The 17,479-nt window shown below is 35.7% G+C and overlaps 1 protein-coding gene across 2 annotated transcripts in view; it reads right to left on the reverse strand.

Annotated features, from left to right (window-relative positions):
• The window catches only part of LOC140445869 (uncharacterized), a 117,606-nt gene that overhangs the window by 45,175 nt on the left and 54,952 nt on the right, over positions 1-17,479 (reverse strand). For both annotated transcript variants that reach the window (XM_072538269.1, XM_072538270.1), the window contains exon 5: positions 1,928-2,097. In XM_072538269.1, coding sequence (XP_072394370.1) covers positions 1,928-2,097 — 170 coding nt within the window. The remainder of the gene's footprint in view (positions 1-1,927; positions 2,098-17,479) is intronic.

Below are 17,479 nucleotides of genomic sequence, written 5' to 3' on the forward strand. Positions count from 1 at the left end.
AATTTTAAATTTCTTGTTTGATTTAATAAATGTGGTTAAACTTTTAGGAAAGCACTGATAATGGAATATTAATTCCGAAAACGTTTTGTGATGTAGCCCGATAAGGTTTTTAATATTATACCTTTTATAAAGGAATTTTTAAATACATTTTTTGTGATACATGGTATACAGCCAGCTACAGGAATTTAGTTTCCTTGTGGATTTTAAATGAAATAGTTATAATTATTGTAAAATTAGCAAAATTGAATACATTGGCGAATTGACCCTGAGGCCGTAGACATACAAACCCAAGTAAAAAAAAACAAATCGTTATTGTGACTTATTAAAACAAGCGAGTCACTACTACACTCCGTTACAATTTATATTAGTCTAAAACTTATATCTTAAAATATCTTTATGTGTAAAATACGAAAGTGTATTTAAAAGTTATTTTTAGTGTGTTGTGTTAACGGCGCGGCGAGCGGAGAGTGAAAGTATGAATAATATAATAATTATGAATAGCATAATTATTTCTAACTAATAGCTAACTTTTTACAAAAGGGTCTGTTTCTTGATTATAATTATTGCGAGGTCTGGACATCATAACTTCCCACACAATATGCATTTTCAACGAAACGACATTATTTATTGTCCATTGTTCATTGTTAAAAAAAAGTTGTTCGATAGTGGACGGTTTTCAGGTAAGCGAATTGGACTAGCTACAAGGTAAACTAAGTTAGCAATAAAATATGTTGATATTTCAACTTATGAAAATAAACCAAACGATTAAGTGATTTAAGGTGTGCTGAGAAGGACTGGATTCGCTGGAAATGTAAAGAAATCGAAGACTACGGACAGAAATATGACAGTTTTAGCTTTCAAAAAATGGTCAATGATATGGCTGTATCAAGTGCTTATAAAGATAACGCCCTGGGTAATCTTGTCAGAACCAACGAGCAGATAAAGATAGTAAAAAGGTATAAATATTTTGGTAGTATGTTAAGCGAATCGCAAGATCCTTCACGTAAAATAAGAGTTCGAATAGATACAGCAAGAACAGTATTTATAAAGGTCAAAACATTTCTGTATTAAAACAGCATCAACCTAAGGATCCGAATAATGTCGAGGTGTTACGTTTTTCAACTCTGCTTTCTTGATCAGAGGCATGAAAACTAAGGAAACTGTAGTGGATAAACTTGGGACCTTTAACAGATGGTTTTACTGCTGCATGTTAAAAATATCATGGACTTACAAAGGAAAGCATGTAGAACTTCGCCAGAGCACCCTAAAAAATAGAATGCTTGAATACTTTTTACACGTCATTAAAGTACGTAATACTGCAGAAAATATTACAGGAGAAATGGAAGGTACACGGAATTATGCAGGAGAAGAATATCCTGGTTTAAACTTGCGTGATTGATTTGGACTTACTTAGAATTATTGAGCTGTTTAGAACAGAAATAAAGTTAGATCGACAACCTCCAACGAGGAGATGGAACACAAAGAAGAAAAATATAATTTCTGCACTTGTACATACTGTTTCCCTTTATATATGTATTTTATTAAGATATTATTCTTCTATTTGCAATAATCTGATTCCTACATCAATGCTGTTCTTTCATAATCATGCAAAAGGAGTTCTTTCTTTAAACCTTTTTCCTTTTGCCGTTATGTAAGTATACTTGTAACACATATATGTCATAAACTGGGTTTAGTATGGGCATAATATATACCTAAAAATCTATAAAAATTGTAATATTTCTTCTTTTTTAGCAGTTAAGTAACATTTACTTGGGAACCTGAAGATGGACTGGAATTGTATTTTATATCATTGACTTAATTAAAACAGTTTTTTTGCTATGACTTAGACATAGAGTTAATAAAGATGTACTTTGTATATTTTTCATTAGTTAAAAATTGCATGCAAAAAAAGTGTAAAATATATTACCAGTCAGGACATATATATCTGAAATTAACGTTGCGGAGCATCTGAATTCGTACTGCATCAATCCCGTAGTCCAAAACAAAGCAACCAGCCAAGGGTATTGTTCAATATTAGTGTCAGTACCATCTACTTCGTTACTAGCCGCCATTCCGCATTTTAAATCGTTGATTTGTCTGAAAACGAACAGTATTAGTTAACTTTCTGTTAGCTTTTTTGCTTTTTTTTTCACATAAATAGTTGCTTGTTTAATCTGTTCAGTTAAAGATATTTTATAATTAAAAATTAAATATCAAAGAACAGCCTGGACTTAATTTCTCATTGGCTTAACTTGACTAATTTTCTATAATTAATAAAAACCAATTTTTGTGCAGTTTTAACCCTTAACTACTGACGTGGATGTTTCAGGACGTAGACTCTGACATGCCGTATGTCATACCGTTGCCTATTCTCCTTTGTTTTTAATATGAATTTATCTTATATCACTGTATTTGTTTTTTATATCAACTACGGAATGATTCTTCACATTGCTGTAGCATAATATACTGCTACAAGTAAAATAAACTTTACTTTTTCAAGAATATTATGAATGCATGATTAATATTTAAAAAAATGGTGGACGTTACTACAAAATCGTTTATAAACTAAATTACAAGAAAAATTGATTACTTGTGACTAGCAAATGGTAAAATAATGTTAAAAGAAACAGACTAATGATTTAAATTTAATGAGAAACTAAAATACAAAATTCTGACAATAACCAAAAATTACAATAAAATAACTAGTCATTTTGCGCGCAAGGTCCGCAATTTTTCTTTGTACACTGTAAGCACACTGGTTTTCCACAAGCACACATAAAAAGTCTTTCACTTTAATGCACTTGGGCATAAGTAACACGTCTTCTTTTTCTCAAGCCTTTCTTCAAAATCTGCTTCTTTTTGGCGTTTTTGTCCTAGTATTCGTTCAATACCACATAATAATTCTCTCGGAATTCTGGGATTTTCGAGTCTTCTTTGTAGATGAGGTAAAACTAATTGTTTCGCCAACTCCTTTATGTAGTTTAGCCTTTCCATATTATCTTCTTGTAGTGATTGGTACACAACATGCGAATTAACAGCAGCTATATTAATGATGCGGTAAAAAATAGTAAGTGGCCATCGGCGAGAACGACGTTTTACAGAATATTTGGCACACTTGGCATCTAAAGTATCGACACCTCCTTTCGTACGATTATAATGGGCTATAATTTCTGGTTTTCCAGTAATCTGATCCGTGCCTATTGAATGGTGCATCGAAGAAATAAGTAAAACAGCCCTCGATTTTTTTGGCACATGGGAAATTCGGGATAAACTTTTCGTAAATCCGTAAGTAGTTGAATTTACTTGCCTACATCGGTGTGGCTGGAATTCCGGAGGGATTTCCCGTTTATTTTTCTTGAGGGTTCCCACATACGTTAACTTCTTTACTTCTAACTGCTTTACTAATTCTATAGAACTAAACCAATTATCAGCTGTGATATTACGGTTAGTTCCATAAATAGGTTTAGCAAGCCGAAGAACAGATTGAGTTGGTTTATTCATCTTCTTTTCTTCCTCAGATAACCCAGTTCCGTCAGTGTCCTTGCCTTCATATATATAGGCATTGTATAAGTAACTTGTTCGTGCATCAGTCAGGCACATTATTTTAATGCCATATTTCACAGGCTTATTAGGCATATACATTTTAAACCTACACCTTCCCCTAAAGCCGACCAACATTTCATCAATACAAACACATGTGCCTACGGAATACAGTTTTTGACAATTTGATATGAGTATATTAAATATGATACTAATGGCTGCTGTTGGATCTATCTTTTTTCTTTCTTCTCTATCCAGAAGGTTATCAAAACGTAAACATTTTAGAAATATTGCAAATCTTTCTTTTGACATATATATATATATATATATATATATATATATATATATATATATATATATATATATATATATATATATATATATATATATATATATATATATATATATATATATATTTGAACTCCTAAGTGGAGCATAGAGCTTCAGTGAAAACGCGCCATCGGGTTCTATTTTGCGCTAAGGCCTTCACCTCATTCCAAGACTTTCCTTGGCCTCTTATCTCGTCCATGATGGATCTTCTCCAAGTTTGTACTGGGCAACCTCTTTTTCTTTTCCCTTGGGGATTCCACTCTAGGGCAGTCTTTGCGATACTGCAACTATTTTTTCGGAGTGTGTGACCGATCCAACCCCACTTTCTGGACTTAATTTCATTTTGTACCCTCTTTTGTTCGGTCAGGTGTAGCAAATCGTCGTTTCTGGTGGTGTTAGGCCAGAATATACGAACAATTCTTCGTAGACATTTGTTAACAAAGACCTGCAGTTTGTCTGTGAGAGTGTTTGTCACTTTCCAGGTTTCACATCCGTAGAGTAGAACAGACATGACATTTGATCGGAATATTCGGATCTTTGTCCTTGTAGTATACTCGCCAGATCTCCAAACAGGGTTCTTTTGACATAACACATCTGAATATATCTTTACCAGTGCCATCTGTAGCAAATATAGAAATTATATCTTCGTCATTGGATTTGAAAGCTGATGAGTATAAAAGCAATCCCAAAAAGACTTTTAGTTCTATTTCATCAATTTCATTTAGTTCTGGTCTATTCATTCTTTTATAGTTTTCACGAATTTCACGTAATTTATTATTTGTCCCTTTACGTATTTCTTGTATTATATCCTCAGAAATAAGAAAATTAAAAAAAATGATGAAGTTTCGTTTCTTACATCTCTGGACCGCACAGCTGGTACTTTTGTTACAAGGTTGTGTAACGGAGTTCTTACATTTTTCGAGGGTGCTGTAGTAGACTACTTAAAACGATTTTTGCCATAAAAATATGACTTACCATTATCATTTAAATGATATTCGTTCTCAGAACTCACTTCCGACTGCTCACTTCCGGTGTCGTGTGAACTTTCAATACATACTTCTTCGCTTGCATCGTCAACATCACTATCACTAAAATATTCTAAATCACTAGGTACTTCGTCAGCCCATTGAGATAAGACAGCCTCAAAATAATCATCTGAAAGCTTCACAGTTTTGCGGCTAAATTTAGAACAACTGGATGAACTTGCTGCCATACTATCAGCAAAAGAATACACTACACTGCTTTTAACTATAGAAACGTAAATACTGACATGCGGTACTTGATACCGCAAGAAAACTATGTCAACGTAGCTCAAAGACTAAACGTGTACTAAAACTGCAGCAGTTGAGAGCAGGTACAATTGAACCCCACTTGAAGGTACACAGATGGTGTTCTAAGAATCTTTTATAAAACACGTTTTACAACAAAATATATTTTCGGCTCGGTATGGCATACCGCATGTCAGTGGTTAAGGGTTAACCTTGGTAAAGGCAAATGACCATACTATTTTTGTTTACAAATTAAAAATTAGGGTTTATGTAAGTGTAAGATGTTTAAATTAATGTTTTTCTTCATTTCTTTTAAATTGAAGTTTTTTATTTTTGGTGTAATTTTTTTGTATATTTTTACAGTTTTATTTTTAGTTGTATTCAATTTATTTATTTCTTTTTGTTTGTTTTTATTGTTTTTTTTCTGAATTATCTTTTTTTCACTTTTTATTTGCTTATTTTTTAGTTAAACACAACAATAGTTTTTGGCCTTGGCAAAACCAAATGACTGGATTATTTTTTTGTTTACAAATCAACAATGAGAGATTGTGCTAGTGTAATATGTTTAAAATTTTGTTTTTTAATTTTTTTTGTGTTTCTTATCTTTCGTGTTATTTTTTTTGTCTTTGTTAAGTCTTTTATTTATATTAATTTATATTTAAATGGGAATAAGCCACAATTAAAGGTTAAAATACGTTTATTGACGTTTCAATTTCCACTTCGGAAATCGTTCTCAAAATACAAACATTAGTACTAATGTTTGTATTTTGAGAACGATTTCCGAAGTGGAAATTGAAACGTCAATAAACGTATTTTAACTTTTAATTGTGGCTTATTTCCATTTAAATATAAATTAATTTAAAATGCCACAAGAAAATAGCTTCAGAACAATATTAAGAAATCTTTTATTTATAGTTTTCTTTATTTAATTTTTATTTATTCGATCGTCTGCAAAGCTGTGTGGAGAGTTGCAAATACCCGAGAAGATAAAAGGAATATACAGTATTGGTAAAGTAAGAAACAGCTATCAGAGTACATGTCTCACGTGCGGCAGATTACAAGTGCGGATTAAAAAGTGTTAAGATTTTATGTGTAAAATAGAGCAAAGTTGGTATGAGTAAGTAATTTGTAAAGTTACTAAATGAAAAACACCAGAGAGGAGATAGATGGTACAGACCCCAAATAAAAACGAGTCATGAGGTTGTCGAGGCTTTAAATAGGATAAAGAATGATTAGACAGTAGGACTTGATAGAATACCTATAGAGGTTTGGAAGGCTCACGGAGAGGAAGAGATTGGTGAGTTATGACAAATAATGAGTAGAATATATGAGAAGGAAAAGATGCATAATACATGGAGGGAGAGCATGATGGTACCACTGTATACAGATAAAGATGATATTCAGGACTGTAAAACTATAAGGAAGAAAGTTAATGCCGCACACAATAAAAATTTGGGATAGAACTGTAACCTCGGAAACCTTTTTTGGATGGTGCTAGAAAGGTCACCAATGGAGACACTGCGGGCGGCAGCCAGATGGTTGGTGGAGAGCGAGTCGTGGGTTCGAAACTAGCTTTTGGAACCAGGAATGGGTCCAACGGACGAAATAAGTAAAGATACGATAGGAGATATTAGAAAAAGATACAGAAATAAACAAAAAGATAGATGGGTAAAATTACCAAAGATAAGATAAGATAAGATATTAGAAAAAGATACAGAAATAAACAAAAAGATAGATGGGTAAAATTACCAAAGATAAGATAAGATAGGGAACAGGGCGCCACTTAATTTTTTGGGGTTTAAGGAGAAAATTAAGAAACCTTAGAAAAAAAAAGAAAAAAAGAAAGATATTTTGGTTCTGAGTAAGGAAAGATCTCAACAGTTAGTTATTCAATAAATTTGGTCAACATTCTACATAAACAAATAATAAATATATTAGGTGGACTCCGTCCATCTAATTACCTACGAAACTTAATCGGCCTAATCTTTCTACTGGTCAAAGGTATAGTAATATTTAAAGGTAAAAAGCAAATATTCAGTAATGGTTATATCAGGAAACCTTGTTAGGAGTCGACAAATAAAATACATACATAAAACAAAAACAATATATTCAACAACGCAATGATGTCGGTAGCTAAATGTACATACTAGTAATTAAAATACACCATCAACTATGAAATGGTGGTGTACACATAAAAATAAGTAGTAATATGAATAATATGTACCTTTACAAATACAACAATATAGTCATGCACAGATTCAATTATGAGCGAAGAGAGCCTGATAGTGAATAAGAAACAAATTCACCCAAGGTTGATTAAAGGTCTTTTTTTGCTGTTAATGGCATATCTCGAGACACTGGGTTAAAAATGCATAACAATTATAGCAAATAACAAAAATTAATCATACATAAATTTATAAGAATACAAAAAGGTTACCGAAATAAAAATTTAACCAAACCGCACTTGGTTATGTTGATTATCTATCTCGCACTGTTATTTAATGATGCAGAACTAAATGTTCGTAATTATATTTATTAAAATTTCTTAGTAGCTGGTGGAAAGTTCGTAAGAAAATATTAAATGTAAAAATCAATAGTTACTCTTAACTACAGGTGAAGACATGGATGAACTTAAATTCGCCCAGATGATTGAAAAACAATATGATAGAATACCATATTATTCGCCCAGATAAGTGGAGATACTAAGATTATGGTAACTTACAGTAATTCCTGAAGACTACTGCACTATTTCACTGAAGTTAATTTACTTTACTATAATACTTTACTTGTATCAAGCACTGAAGATAATTAAAATTAAAGGTACTCTATAACTATATTTAATCTAATATAGTATTAGATTGAAAGAATATAAAAGTGTATACACACTTAGAAAGAAATTGCACAGATAACGCGACACAGAGTCGATAATGAGCAAAGCACCTTTACTCGACGAATGCCCACCGGGAAGTAACTTGGTTCCTCTAAAATTTTACCAAACTACCCAAGAAAAGGTGGGGGCATCTCCCCCCCCCCAAAATGATAGGCCAGCCTAGATAGGTTTCTAAGAAGGTAAAAAGATTCTAATGATCACCGAAACTAACGGTACCCTTCTAGCTAGGAACGTGATGAAATATAAAATCCCTTGCATTAGGTTATTATAGAAAAACATTTCTACGTGCCCCGACGATATCTAACAACTTTATCATAAAGGAACCCGGCCTTACAGCCGGAAAGAATTACCCGAGGATTACCTAAACCGTCGTTTTTAAATAAGTAGGTAGATTGTTCCCCTTAATATTTCGGTAATTTTCAATAAACTTTTCTAACCGCGCATATATTATTTGCAAATACGGCCATCGGCGTCTCAGCAACGGGGTAAAAGGATTAGAAATAATTTAATATATTAATTATAAAAAAAATGTTACAGAACTTTAAAGAGCAGGTTAAGGAGAAAGACATCGATAGGAGAAAAATAGTTTGGGTTTATCTCAGGAAGGAGGACAATAGATCACTTGTTTACCTTAAAATAGTTAATAGAAAAATACAACGAGAAGAAAAGAGAGAAGAAAAATAAGTTTCTGAGAAGCAGGTAAGGCTCGTGCAGGATATGTATGAGTGAGCGAACACCAAAATAAAGACTTGTGTTGGATTAACTGAAAGTTTTCTAGTGCCGTTTGTTTTACTTCAAGGCTCGTCACTGAGTACCTATCTATTTAATATTGTTATGTATGTACTGACAGAGAAATCATGAAGGGGAAGGGAGGGGCTTCTTGATCAATGTTCTTTGCAGATGATATCGTGTTAGTGGAGAAGAGCAAAGAGATATTGGAGAAGAATTTGGAGAGTTAAAGAAGCGGTATAAAGATTAAGATTAGCAGGTCAAAAACGTAGTATATGTGGTTGGACGACACAGTAATGTTAGGAGATATTGAATTACTTAGGGTAAAACTAGAACAAGTAGAAAATTTTAAATAACTTGGCTCTTACATAACGGAAAATGAGAGAGACTAGATCGAAAAATTGCCCACATGATACAGACTTGTTGATTTAAAAGCTAAACCGAAAAATCGTAGAAGAACTGAAAGGAAATATATATAAAAATAAGATAAGGAAGATATAAAAGAATGTGCTGATGCCTGCGTTGGTGCACCGCCTTCATGGCGGTTAAGTGTGGCTTGTAATGAAGGTTCAGGAAAATAAAATGGATGTAGCCGAAATAAAAACGTTACGGTGGATGTTGGGTAAGACTAGAAGGGATAACATCAGGAACGACGTGATAAAGGACAGGGCCATTAAGGAAATAGTCTCAAAAAAGGTTCAAAAAAATAGACGGCAATAATTTAATCAAGTCAGACGTAGAAATAACAACTATGTGGAATGAAGAATAAAGCTGTTAAAAGTTAAAGGAAAGAGAGGTAGAGGAAAACCGAGAAGATGGATGGACCGTGTGACAGAGGACTTAAAAGAGATAGCTTTAAATAAAGAAGACACAATGGACAAAAATGAGTGGCTAAGAAGAGTAGGAAACAACGATCTCTAAAAAGAGAAAATCTAAAGAAGAAAATTTGTTTTTTGTCAGTTTTAAGTTTTTGTATTTTTATTAATTTTTCTTTTCTGCTTTGTTATTATTTTTGTTTCATTTTTTATTAGCTTAAGTTATTTTTATTTCTTTTTTTAAGACTGGCTGTATTCATTTTTTTTTTCTTGATCTGTCTCATTTTTTTTTAAGATGTTGTTTGCTTCGTGGATTTTTCTTGTAATTCTGTTGGATTGCATCCTCATCAGATGCCCATACCAGTTTATTTGTCTCTTTGCTATTTTTTTCATTATTGGTGTTGGTTGGCCATTTAATAATAGTTTCGTTGCTTAATCTATCTCATTTCGTTTTGACAACTATCATTCTCAGATATCTCATCTCCATTGCATTTATCCTTCTTTTCTTTTTCCAGAATTGTCCAGTTTTTACTTGTATAGAGCACAGTTGGTATCATTATTTTGTTATATATTTTTATCCTTGTCTCTCGTGTAAGTTCTGTGCTTCCCAGTATGGTGGTTAACGCCTAGTATAAACTGTTTGATTAGTTTGTTCTATTTTTTATTTTCCAGTCTTTTTTTGTCGTTAGTAATTATACTTTCCGGGTACTCGTAAACAGAGGAAGCAGCTGGCAAAGAACGTTCCTGTGACATCATAAAAATTTAGAACGAGACACAAGGCGAAGTAAGAGGGATTATGAGTGTCCTGATAAATGTGGATGAGGACGCGGTCGAAAAGATCTTGAAAATAAAACGAATAAAGGTAGACTACATATCCTACCGAGTAATAGAATCAAGGCTTAAAATACCGAGATGCCTGAGATATCTCGCCTTTGGACACAAAGGCACTGTAAGGAGCAAAACAGAAGAGGATGTTGCTTCCGATGTAACAAAGAGGATCACATAGCGCTGGAATGCAAGGAAGAAACAACCACATGCCTCAACTGCGACGTGACTGAAAATGTGACAAATTCAAGAAAATGCCCGAAGTTTAACCAACTGGTTGAAAATAGGACTCACTGAGGACTAGTTCCAAGAAAAGTACGTGAGTGGAAACAGTACAAAAGAGACCGCAAAAGAAGTCCAAGGCTTAGAAATGGCAAACACAGGAAACAAGACTCGAGAGCAAAGGGTGCTCCAAAACAAATGGAGCGTGAGCATAATGCAGGATCAATCACCAACGGTGGAAAACCTGGTGAGAGTTATTAAAGAAGCGATGGGGGAAAGCAGATTAGGTCGCCGAGATGTCAACAGAATGCCATACTGGTGGAATGCGGACATCGTAGCACTAACAAATGAATTAATAGCAATAAGAAAAAAGTTAACGAGAGCAAGAGGCAGAGCAGGGATCAAACATGAGGTCATCGAGGAGATCAAGAAAGAGTAACGCGCAAGGAAGAGGAAACTTTACAGGAAAATCCGAACAGAAAAAAGAAGGCACTGGAAAAAGCTGCGTGAAAAGCTGGATGAGGACATCTGGGGTCAAGGATACTGAATCGTTATAAAGAAGTTCCAAGACGGCAGATGGTATGCAGTATGGAGGAAAGAGGGAGCTGAGCGGGCCTTACCCTTTACCATGAATGAACTTGTCGAGGCATTGGGTTCACTCACGACGCGTAGGTCTCCCGGTCTGTATCAGATGCCACCTGAGGTGGTAAAGGGTCTAAGACGGGTGGAGCCCTCGTGGATTCTGAAATAGCAGTACATGAATGTACTGCTGGAACCCGGGAACCACAGACATTTCCTGAGCCTCGGAGGACATCGAGGTTTGTACTTCTCCCCAAGGCGGGGAAAATATATCGCCCCATCTGTCTCTTTCCATGCATCAGTAAGCTGTATGAAAGGATGCTGCGAGTACGCATAGACGATATGGTTGAGAGGTTAGGTGGTTTATCTCGGAGGCAATTTCGTTTTTGTAAAGGGACAAACACGATTGATGTAATCGTGCGTGTGCTCGAAGCACTGCGCAACAGAGGTGATGAACATAGCTGGGCGGCCCTGCTGTTGTTCGATGTTAGGAATGCATTCAATATGCTGCAGTGAAAAGACGTAATAAAGGCAATGGAGAAGAGAGAATGTCCTGGTTATATAATGGATGTGGTGACGGAGTATTTGTCCGAGAGAAGGATAATGGTGGAGAAGGGCATGATCGTCGACGTAACGGCCGGGGTCCTCAGGGATCTATCTTGGACCTGAAGCTATGGAACCTGGCATATGACGGGTTTATGAACTGTGAATACGGAAAGGGTACGACCCATTTCGCATTCGCGGATGACCCCGCTATACTGGCAGTGGCCCGGAATAAGGCAGATCTCAAATACCAGGTTCGGAACGCAGGTGGTTGCACTAAAATGAAAAATGGGGGGAACACGTGCGGGAGGTGGCTGTGAAGGCTAGGAGTAGTACGGCTGCGTCGTAGAGGGTGATGCCCAACATTACGGGATCCAAATCCTAAAGGTAGAGGGCCTTTTACGGTGTTATGCAGTCGATCGTACTCTACGCGGCACAAGTCTGGAGCGGGGCGGTAGAGATAAACGGGAGGACACGAGTGTTTAAGGGCCTATCTAGGTTCGGAGAAACTGAAGAAGAATCCGCAGTTAAAAACGTTAAAAAATTCAAATTGTTTGAATACTTATGAGCTAAACGCATCTTTTATCAAAAGCACTAGTAAAATAATTACTAAACCTTTAACACAACTCATTAATAGTATTTTTTCAATCAGAATATTCCCAACTTTATTTAAAAGGGCGATCGTGCCGTTGTAGAGAATTATAGACCAATTTCCATGGTCTCGATATTCAATAAAATAATCGAAAAAATTCTGAAGAAGCGTCTTATATCGTACTTCGAAACAAATAACTTTTTGCTAGTTCACAATATGGGTTTCGGAATGATCGTTTCACAACACATGCACTTTTATATATGATAAGTGCCATAGTTGATGGCTTTGAGAAGCATAATCACTCTTCCATAACGCTGTGTGGTCTTTCAAACGCCTTCGACAGTGTTTCTCATGATATTTTGCCAAAAAAAATTTCCTTTGAAACTAATTTCATTGTATCTAAAGAATAGATACCAAGCAGTCAAGTAGGGAAATTTTCTCTTTGAATTTACGCAGATAAAGTATGGAGATCCACAAGGTTCGGTTCTGGGTCCTCTATTCTTTATATTATGTGTTAATGACTTGCTTAATTTCATGGCTCTATTTAAAACTGTTTTATTTGCAGATGACACAACTTTTGTTTTTTTCTGATAAAAATCGTTTAGTTTTAGAAACCACGTCTGAGTATGTAAATTCCAATACTCAATCATAATTCTTAGCAACTAAATGATAACAAAATTCAAAATTTAATTTTTTTGTCTACCTTCGATGTGAGTGTTGAGAAAAATAAAGTCAATTTGTTGGCCAAGTCAAACACATTGACTTGGTATAACCATATTGACCATCTCAAAGGTAAACTTTCTAGTATCTTATTTTTACTCAGACAATTAAAACTTGTTACAAGTGTTGATACCTTGAAAATAACGTACTTTTCTCTTTTCCATTCATTTTTAAGCTATGGTGTTATTCTGTTAGAAAACTCTTGCAATGCAACAAAAAAGAGAAAACAAAGAAAACCACCACTGAGAGATCGGATAGTGGTGTGACTCAAAAAAAGAGCGTCGCAGAAAGACAAACAGAAAAAATAAATGAAAGGAAAGACAAAGCGCTGGGTAAAGCTGAAAAGGAAACACAAAAGTGCAGTGCGGAGTAAAAAGCCGCAGAAAAAGCAGAAACAAGCAAAAAACAGGAAAAAACGAACCAACCGCAAGCAAGCGAGAAAACCAAAAAAACCCAAGCCACCGGCGATTCTTGCACCAGAAAATTCTGCAGAAAACAGCTAATAAAGGAATAATCCCCGTAAATAAGTTTGCAAAATCAGGCAGATCCATAGTGATAAGTACTAAAAGCAGAGAGGATTATCTAGGCATGGTTCACATCTTGGAGGAACACACCCCTAAGGTTGAATTCATCGCCTACCCAATAGACAATGATAAACTGAGAAGAGTTATCATCAAAGGCTTGTCAGCAACCACAAACAAAGACACAATTCTAAACGAATTAATAAACAAAGGTGTCAACGCTACAAGAGTCATAAATATAATTTCGAAAAAACCCGACAAAAAAATACTCCCACATTTCATACTCACAATTAAAGAGGAAGACTATGCAAAGATAAAATCAATAACGGATCTGTGCTGTATACGAAGCTATATAGAAGACGAAATTAAAATAACCAAGGAAACCCTGCAATGTTATAATTGCCAAGGGTATTACCATAGCTCTAAGGCTTGCCATTGCGGCTTCAGGTGTGTTAAATGCGGAGAAAGCCATGTAAGTAACGAATGCGAAAAAAGTAGGGAAACAAATCCAATATGCGCAAACTGCGATGAAGCTCACACCGAAAATTACCGTGGGTGCTCCAGGGCCCCAAAGAAGAAGACCACTGCCCCCAAAAAACCAGCGGGCAGACCTATAAATAGCGCCTCAACTAACAACGGGGTCAGCTACGCTCAAACGACCAAAAAGTCTCCTGAAGTCATCCCAGAAACCCCTGCCCCCTCGCAATCGGTGCAAGACGCATCGCGAAACAACAAAATGTTGTTTCGCAACAAAGCAACGAAGCAAAATGAAAAATGCAACGAAGATGATGACAGCATTTGGAGAGGCCGCCCGTAAATGTTAAACGCATAGGGTCGTGGAACTCCAGTAAAATTTTCAGAAAGATCAATTTTCTAGACGAGATCATAAACAGATTAGAACTTGATATCGTAATACTTCAAGAAAACAAATTAGTTGAAAGGAAAAAGACAAAATTCCCAGGCTACGATATCTACAGAACGGATCATAGAGCCAACTCAATAGGAACTGCCATCGTGGTGAAAAAAGAAGTAGAACATCAACATATACCAACACCAGATGGCTTGTTCACAATGAAAGCCACGATCATCCGGCTAATGGACAAAAACGAAACAATAAAAATAGTTTCTGCATATGTCAGACCTAATGATCCAATATTTACCGAAGACTTGAGCCTAATACTGAACTCAGAAGAGCCCACAATTATCATAGGCGACCTGAATGCGAGATCTCCCAATTGGTTCGACAGGACGACCAATCGTAATGAAAGACTGCTGTGCGGCTATCTCGAAGAAAGATACCCAACACTTACGTAATCGGACCAACAGATCCGACATGTTTTCACGGAATACTTTCCACGCATCTCGATATTGCAATCCTATACAACGTGGGTCAACAATATGAAATACATTCATTACATGAAGGTGATTCGACGCTCAACCTAATCGTCCTGACCCTGGGTGAGAACATCGCCATTATCCCAACAATTAACAATATAAGAGAGCTCGAAGAAAGCGTAATAAAACTAGAACAAACAATAACAAATGCCAGCTCCAAAACGGAAACAATCACCACACAGAGAGGAAGATTCAGGGATATCAGCGCAGAGCTCAAAAGCCTAATCAAAGAAAAAAAACAGAAAAAGAAGAAGAGCGTAGCGCACAAGCACAAGAGAAGACAAAAGCATTGCAAACGAGCTAGACAGGGAAGTGAAAAAACAACTTCAAAACCGCAGGAACGAATGCTGGGACTCCTATATCCAAAAGCTAAACCCAAACAAATCCGCGTTTTCGAAATTATCCAAAATTCTCCGAAAAAAACAAAAAACCAATTCCCCCCTTACACAGGAAAAATGGCATTGTTCACACGAAAAAAGAAAAAGCAGAAGTCATGAAGGACGAATTCGAAAGGGCCTGTAGCAATAACGAACACCCACACAAAGATCTTCCCAAAGAGGTAGAAAGAATAGCAAGAAGAATAAAAAGAAGAAAGGGCAAAATTACGCATAATGCACATATCTCCTGAAGAAATTAAACAACTAATAAAGTTGACAAATGCAAAAAAACCCCAGGACCAGACAATATAACAAACAGAGCTCTGAAAGATCTATCAGCTGAAGCTACAGTATACATCGCAAACATAATAAACAGTATGCTTAAATTAAGATATTTCCCTGGCAGATGGAAGGACGCTCATGTTATCATAATTGCAAAGCCAGGGAAAAATGGCACGTTTTCTCAAAACTATAGACTAATCAGCCTACTATCGTCTTTAAGTAAAATAAAGGAAAGAGTCATACTGAAAAGACTCAACAAAGAATCACAGGCACTAGGCACTATTCCGGAAGCTCAATTCAGGTTTAGAAGCGAACACTCCTGTAAACTACAGGTACTAAGACTTACAGAATTTATAACGAAACGATAAAACGAAAAAATTTACACGGCAACAGCATTTCTGGACGTCAGTAAAGCTTTTGGCAGAGTCTGGCACCAAGGACTCCTCTATAAAATGAGCGATCTGGGGTACAGCGAGGTGATGACATACCTCCTTTCGTCATAGGGGCAACCCTATCCGAAGTTTCCAGCGTTATAGCAATACCCAAATACCAAATACCCTGGTCTCTGAAGGATAAAAAAAAAATTAAAAAAGCAAAAAACCCGCGAGGAACCAAAAAAATTTAAAAACAACATATAAAAAAGTGGTTTTTTACTGGTATTTTGCTTTATTTCCATATTTTACGCAAAATTTAAATAGTTTCCGTTTAATTGACCTGCAAAATTAGAAAATCTAATTTATAAGAGTTGGAATGGTACTTTTATTTAACTCTATTTGTTAGTCAATATGTGAACTATAATTAAATAAAAGTTCACACACTTTCATCTTTATTTACGTTAAAGTCATTGACACAAAGCTACATCACTTTTTCGGTCTTAACAAATTTTCATAATTTTTGGCACTCACATCCTTTTTTATATTAAGTCTTCAATTATTGACTACTGCACTGTTCTATTATAGCATATATATGTTAATTTTTAATTTAATGTATATGGTGGATTAGGCCTACATAAAAAACGCGCAAAAACTCAGGGTGGTGTGAAAACGAGTTTGGTATTTTGGTTTTATTGTATTTACGCGAAATTATTTAATATTACTGTAATGTCTTTTTTTTATTTATAATTATTTATATTTTGTTGTGAATTAGTCATAATATATTTACGGTTAGTTTTAGGCCATGATATTTATCGTAACATTGCCCCTCTCTTAAAAGATGGTTCCTCCTGGAATCTTGTCGGGACTGGAACCGGAACGGTTTGCTGGTATCGGCAACTGGACCCTCTTTTACAACTTCCAGTTGTATAAAAATGACAAGGGACGGTTTTCTCTCCGCACCAGTAACTATGCGGATTGCAACAGACTAACACCTGGACTTCGGTGTCTTTAAAGATCTCTTCCACCATATTTCGGATAACCCTCCAATCTAATTGGCGGCACTCCAACTTTGGCATGGCTAACTTTTGCACGTCGGACTCTAGTACGTGCTCTCTCAATTGAAGTAATGCTTCCCATACATCTCGGTAGGTAGGTTGGTCACGGGCAGTGTCTTTTGTTACCAGGTAGAAAAGGTAACGTGATGCATCTTGGAGTTTCAAGATTTTACCGGGAGCTGGCACTTGGCATTGAAGTTCTGCAACTCGACCAAACTTCCTTCGAAAGACGGATGCCAACTCTGGTGCGTCTTTGATACTGGCCGGGATGGTAAGGGCCAGCGAGTGGTCATCGGGGAGCGCGAGTAGATCTTGCTTTTCTTCAGTGGTAACACCATGTCTTGCTTTACCGGTACCTCCATAGGCACCCATGAATTCCTCAAACGTGAGGTCAGACACATCTTGGACTTGGTTTACTTCCA

Source organism: Diabrotica undecimpunctata, chromosome 7, assembly GCF_040954645.1.
Source record: "Diabrotica undecimpunctata isolate CICGRU chromosome 7, icDiaUnde3, whole genome shotgun sequence".
In the NCBI taxonomy this organism is placed as follows: Eukaryota; Metazoa; Arthropoda; class Insecta; order Coleoptera; family Chrysomelidae; genus Diabrotica; species Diabrotica undecimpunctata.